The sequence below is a fragment of the Juglans regia genome, chromosome 14 (assembly GCF_001411555.2).
Source record: "Juglans regia cultivar Chandler chromosome 14, Walnut 2.0, whole genome shotgun sequence".
NCBI classification, from domain to species: Eukaryota; Viridiplantae; Streptophyta; class Magnoliopsida; order Fagales; family Juglandaceae; genus Juglans; species Juglans regia.
This window is the reverse complement of record NC_049914.1, coordinates 441,243-447,802: the sequence shown is the minus strand read 5'-3', so window position 1 is coordinate 447,802 and position 6,560 is coordinate 441,243. Positions and strand designations below refer to the sequence as shown.

General features: G+C 37.5%; 1 protein-coding gene across 2 annotated transcripts; it reads left to right on the top strand.

The window, feature by feature from the left end:
- The first annotated feature begins 298 nt into the window (after window positions 1-298).
- Window positions 299-4,297, top strand: LOC109001531 (ADP,ATP carrier protein 1, mitochondrial-like). Of its 2 annotated transcripts, none has more exons than XM_018978858.2 (4): window positions 299-453; window positions 2,352-2,860; window positions 2,952-3,323; window positions 3,700-4,297. In XM_018978858.2, exons 2-4 carry the CDS (start codon window positions 2,363-2,365, stop codon window positions 3,994-3,996), a joined length of 1,167 nt encoding a protein of 388 aa, XP_018834403.1. In that variant the 5' UTR covers window positions 299-453; window positions 2,352-2,362; the 3' UTR covers window positions 3,997-4,297. The 2 variants fall into 2 exon arrangements, with proteins under 2 accessions (XP_018834403.1, XP_018834404.1); XM_018978859.2 differs by having other exon boundaries at window positions 316-453; window positions 2,337-2,860.
- The last annotated feature ends 2,263 nt before the right edge of the window (window positions 4,298-6,560 follow it).

The window sequence follows — 6,560 nt, the reverse complement described above, 5'->3', positions numbered from 1 at the left end:
ATATCCAGGAGGCGATCTTTACGTTCGCAAACCAATGCTACCTACACTCGAGACCAAGGCCCATTAAAAATTGGATTGGTGGTCATGTACTTGTTCTTGAGACATGGCCCGTTATATCCGGCACGAGAGAAATAGCATGGGAAGCCCATTAATACAGACATGGATTTTCCTTCATTGCCCAATAACGGCGAAGAAGGGGTCCAAAAAGAAGCTGGGCCGATAACGGCGGCCGTCCACGAACACTGAACTGACACGCGCAACCAATTCAGGCCCCCACCCACAAAGAGCCAATAAAAAGTGACCATTGCCTTTACGCTCTTTCCAAAGCCTCGCTCTCTCCACCACACAAAACACAAACCCTCTCTTCCTATTTCGTCGGTCTTCTCTCCCAACCTTTCGCATACCCACTCTCTCTTTCACTGCACGGCGAAAGGCGGAGACTCCTCTTAAAAGGTATATAAGAAAAACCTAGGAATGATTTTTTGTACGTTTCTTTCACATCGGATGTATCCTGACTATTTATTGTAGATCTGTTTGTTTGTGTATTTTTTTTAAAATTTCATTTCTGGCTCAGATTTCATCCGGACTACGAAGGTAGAACCTTTTAATAATCCGCGCGTTAGATCTGATTTCTTTTTTTCTTTTTTTTTGTGGATTTTTGCGATGAAATACTTGTATGCGCCTCTGGATTCTTAGATCTGTTCGTTTTCTTTGTTTTGTTCGAGTGTCTGATTTTTTTTATATCTCGCAATTCATTTTGATTTTATTATCATTGTACTCGACCTCAATAGGTCAGATCTGTACTGATTTTAGTCTACTTTGCATAATCCGGTGTTATCTATATTTTGTTCGACTTCATAATTTCGCTGAAGTAGTATCTTCTTCTGTGAACAGTTTGATGCGCCGCCTATATGTTTTGAACAATTTTATTTTTGTAGTTGACTGAAAATGCAGTTTGCTAGGGAAATGCTTTGGATTTTGTTGAGTCCATCCAAATTTCTTTTCTAAACTTTCTAGATTATCATTGATCTTTGCAAATCTTTTTATCTTTTGAACATTGGATGCGGAAAATGTATGCCGAAGATAACTACTGGTTTTAGCCTCTTATAAGCAAGCGTTAATTGTTGTTGGATGAAACAGAAATTTATCAGTTGATCATTTACGTTTTTGGGTTATTCTGGCATGTTACACATCTTAGAGGTGTACTGACTTCAATTTTGGTTGTAGTTAATATTCATTGGATTGATGTGTTCAAGTTTATACCTGTGTATTGTGAAATGGTTATGGCATGACCCAGTCAATTCTGTTCTGCTTAATCTTATTCCATGGGGGGACATATCTTTCCAACTAAGGAATGGACTGCGCTATGTGATTGTGTATAATCAATTCATTACACTACTTATCATACCATGCACTGCTTTCTATAGTTTTAGCTGTAATCAGGACAATTACTTATAAAAACCAAAAGCTGTAGTCAGGACAATTACATCAAAATAGTCTTTGGACTCGATTATTCAAGTGTGGTCTTCTAAGAATGGCTAAATGTTTTGGAGTTTCCAAATAAATTGATTAATCAATTCATTACACTACTTATCATACCATGCACTGCTTTCTATAGTTTTAGCTGTAATCAGGACAATTACTTATAAAAACCAAAAGCTGTAGTCAGGACAATTACATCAAAATAGTCTTTGGACTCGATTATTCAAGTGTGGTCTTCTAAGAATGGCTAAATGTTTTGGAGTTTCCAAATAAATTGATTGATAGCAAGACTGCATATCTAATATTGCCGCAATGTAAATATTTTTACTTTTCCATTCAGTTTTTCTTTTTTCACCTTCCTTTGTTCAATAGGCTATAATGCTATCTTTATATTGATGATTCACTTTCTTATTTTTGTTTTTGTTCTTTTTTATTGCGTATCTTAGCTGTACTTTTTTGAAAAGAAAATCATGCACTTTTTGCTTTCAATCATCCTTTGTTCGAAAGGCAATATATTGAAGATTCATTTTCTGGCTTTTCTTTCTATCTTTTTTATTGCATATGGTGGCTTTTTTGTCCGTATGTGTAACTGAAAAGGGAAGTAAGATTTTTTGTTTGTGTGGTGCATGGTTGCTGCTCTCTTATTCTGGCATTCTTTTGCAAATATTTTTCTTGTTATATATTGATTGAATTCGTAAGTAGAGTTTTATTGCCTTCTGTATGGGTGGTGATTTCAGTTTCTTTGTTATTATTGATTTTTTATTTTATGGTGCGCCAGTACTATTCAAAGTTACCCTTAGCTATTCATTGTCACATTTCATTTATAGTAATATCAACCGTTTTTTACATTGAAGTGTGTATCCTTGCAGATTTAGTAAAAATGGTTGATCAGGTTCAACAGCCCACAGTTTTTCAGAAGGCTGCTGGCCAGCTCCATCTTCGTGCTGACCTTTCCACAGATGTTCGGGGTTATAATGGTGGTTTCCATCGGTCAGCTCTGTACCAAAGGCATGCCACATTCGGGAACTACTCTAATGCAGCATTTCAGTATCCCACTATGCCAGCATGTAGAGCTACCACTGATCTATCTGTTGCTTCCCCAATTTTTGTCCCAGCCGCTTCAGAGAAACCGAAAGGAAACTTTCTCATTGATTTCCTTATGGGTGGAGTCTCTGCTGCTGTATCCAAAACAGCTGCTGCTCCAATTGAGCGAGTTAAACTTCTGATCCAGAACCAGGATGAGATGATCAAAACTGGGAGGCTGGCTGAACCATACAAGGGTATTGGTGAATGTTTCAAGCGAACAATTAAAGAGGAGGGTTTTGGATCGTTATGGAGAGGTAACACTGCTAATGTCATCCGTTACTTCCCTACTCAGGTTAGTGGTTTTATTCTCTTTTACTTTTAGTCTGATAAAGTTCTGTTTATCAAGCTTCTAATGCTAGATTTCACTTTGAAACTGGCACCAGGCCTTGAACTTTGCATTCAAGGATTACTTCAAGAGGCTTTTCAACTTCAAGAAAGACAAGGATGGTTACTGGAAATGGTTTGCCGGTAACTTGGGATCAGGTGGTGCTGCTGGTGCTTCATCCCTTCTCTTTGTTTACTCCCTAGACTATGCTCGAACCCGTCTGGCCAATGATGCAAAGGCAGCGAAAAAGGGAGGAGAAAGGCAATTTAATGGGCTGGTTGATGTCTACAGAAAGACATTGAAATCTGATGGTCTTGCTGGTCTCTACCGTGGATTCAACATTTCTTGTGTTGGTATCATCGTGTACCGCGGTCTTTACTTCGGAATGTATGATTCACTGAAGCCTGTTGTCCTTACCGAAGGTTTGCAGGTTGGCATATTTCTTTGTTCTTTAACATCACGGCATTGGGATTTAATTGTTATTTGTGTGGGCCATGTATTGATGCTTTTTTCTACGTGCTTGTTATCTGATAAAGGAAGTTGTGTTAGTATTACTACAATGTTGCATGAACTTTATGGGTGTCATTGAAAGTTTCTGAGCCTCTTGCTGCGAAAAATCCAGATAAGTTTTGAGTGTGAAGGAAGATATTTCTTTGTTTTCTTTTGGAAGGACAGTCCATGAACAATGTTTTTTTTCAAGTGTTGGACCTCACTTGACTCTGAACTACTGGAATGGTAAGGCTCTGGAGTTTTTTTTTTTTCCCTTTTTTTCATGACATATTGCTCTCCTTTTTCGGTGATTACAGGATAGCTTCTTTGCTAGCTTTGCCCTCGGTTGGCTCATAACCAATGGTGCTGGTCTTGCATCCTATCCTATTGACACTGTTCGTAGAAGAATGATGATGACCTCTGGTGAAGCTGTCAAGTACAAGAGCTCACTGGATGCGTTTTCTCAGATCCTGAAGAATGAGGGTGCCAAGTCTCTCTTCAAGGGTGCTGGTGCAAACATCCTCCGCGCTGTTGCTGGTGCGGGTGTCCTTGCTGGTTATGACAAGTTACAGCTGATTATGTTCGGGAAGAAATACGGATCTGGTGGTGCTTAATCAAGGGTATACTTACCTGCCTGTTCTGTTTAGCTTTAGATGGTGATGAAAATCTTTTTGAGTTCCAAGAACTTATTCCGGCAAAGTTTTGTTCAAATAATTCAGATTTAGAGGGAGTCAATGAATCCCAAACCCAATTTTAGTTTTGGATGGATTTTGATCCTACATAACCTGATTTATCGGGGTGGTTATCAATGCCCCTGTTACTTGTTGGAGTTTCAGTTCTATGATTTAAAGATAATTTTATATATTTATTGATTTATCGGGGTGGCTATCAATGCCCCTCTTCTGCCCCGAACAATGGTGAAATTTGTCGTGCAATATGTTGATCTATTCAATATCCATTGAATCTTCGGAGATTTGGGAGCTCTTGGTATGTGCTCTTTGGAAGTGCTTGTTCTTGCTCTTCCCTGGCGTTGGATCTTGGGGTGACTTGGATGTCATACGTAGTGCCTGTACGATTTCTTGTATTTAGGACGGAAATCATGAGCAAACTTGCTGGTTTGGTGGATCAACGTTGATTACTGCTGCTGTGGAATGCCGTGGTTTATTTTTATAGTAGCGATGGCTTGAGAGGTCCTTAATGTGTTCATACTTCATGCTGGAAGAGGGCCGAATCCATGGTCTGGAAGGCTGCTACAGTCGAAAAATAAACTGCATTTGCTGTTGGGTTGGTGCTGAAGTGTGAATTAGTGGTGCATCGCATCCCATCCCATCCCATCCACCGTAACTGATTTTCAATAACCTGTATTTCAAGTTGTCCAACTAAAGTCTTGTTCTCTGTTTGGTCTCTTAGGAAACCATGGGAAAAAGAAGCCAACCTTAATTAATTAGGTTGAGATAGCTCGTAAAGTGGAATCAATCTTATTTTATTCCCCTTCTATTAGCTTTACTATGTTCAAATATTAATGGACCCTCATGTCTTCTTCTTGGATCTTGTCTCGAATGGCATATTTTTATTAGATTGCTGCACGAACACGACTAGGCAAATCCTATGTGTCATACCATCAGAAGATGAGGTTTACTGATCAGACGGTATAGCTGGATCCCCCCAACCATCTCAAGATCAGTATCATTTCACTAATCCCACTTTATGAAGTTGACTCAGAACATGAAATCTCTCTTTGGAATAATTGCTGCTCCAACGACACACTACCTTGCATCCACGAGATGCCTATTCCTTTCTTTTCGTTAATTTTTGACCAGCTTTTTAAAGTTCCACATCATCTCTCTCTCTCTCTCTACTGAATAATACATGTGTACATGGAACATAATTAGGTTGGAAAGATGAATTCCTTGCTTGCAGACAAGGTCTACTTTGGTCCCATGTAACTCATGACCTTAGCATTCATCCAGAGCTTTATCACGGGTAATTCATCTTTATTCCTGAATTCTATGACTTAAGAGTGACATGATAACTTTATTTTATTTTTATTTGCTTCGTATTTTTCATCGATTCAGGTCTATTTGTGCTCAACACACACACACACACACAAATATGTATGTATTTATGTATGAAGGAAAAAAGTAAACAGAAAAGAAGAAGAAGAAGAAGAAAGAAAGAAAGAATTGGATCGTGATCAACATGAAGTACAATGTCACGATATTCTCGTGGGATCCATTATCAATATTCAAGTTGGTAAAGAAGTGTTGGAAGGCCACAAGTTTCCATGGGGTTTCAAAACATAGGTGCATGCAAGTCATGTCCAACCACTCTATAAAAGCAAATTGCTTCACCCAATTGAGGATTACCTAACTTGGACCCTAAAAGAAAGAAAGACCTTTGCATTGACTAAGTCACTTCTCAACTAAGCTCAACTGCAATCATAAAAAGTCAGTTGGTTCTGGTTATCCATCTTCAACTATAATTGATTATATATATATATATGCACTTTCGGATGGCATGCTCAAGAAATGTGAAGGCAGCAATTAATACAGTCCTCATGCCATTATTTCCCCCCCAACAACACAACATCTAGGATCCAAGGTTTTGAAATATCATGAATATAGAAATTAATATACACACACACATATATATATATATATAGTAATTGAGAGATATAGATAATATAGAATGTGAATTACATAAGAAGTTGGAATTTTGAAACAATCCAAAATATCATGTCAAGCTTTTTTCATTTAATTAATTAACCTTATCTTGTTGTTTTACTTTAAAGCTGTAGTAAGTGTAATGGTTGTACTCTTTTTTGGATGTTTTAGGTGATCAATTTGAATCTTGAAGCTTATACAGCTGTTCGTGAGGGACTATTGTGTAGAGACAAATTTATTGTAAATGCGGCTGCCACTGCCAGAGATCTCCCCCTCCCTCTATTCTAATTATTTTTTATTTAAGAGACCTAACTCTATATTATCAATATTTTTCATCTGAAATATTTATATTCTCCATTAATTTATTTATATACTCTAATCATAAAATTGATTACATAAAATTAATCTCACAAATTGATATGATTTGATGTGGTTCGTTAGATTATAAAATTATTTTTAATATAAAATAAATTTAACGACTCAGATGAAACTATGACAGTTTATGAAATTATTTT

Excerpts from the sequence above, each read along its gene's own strand:
- LOC109001531 (XM_018978858.2), top strand. The coding sequence starts at position 2,363 with ATGGTTGATCAGGTTCAACAGCCCACAGTTTTTCAGAAGGCTGCTGGC. Across the intron at positions 2,861-2,951 it reads TCCGTTACTTCCCTACTCAG|GCCTTGAACTTTGCATTCAA; the intron begins GTTAGTGGTTTT and ends AACTGGCACCAG. Across the intron at positions 3,324-3,699 it reads TCCTTACCGAAGGTTTGCAG|GATAGCTTCTTTGCTAGCTT; the intron begins GTTGGCATATTT and ends CGGTGATTACAG.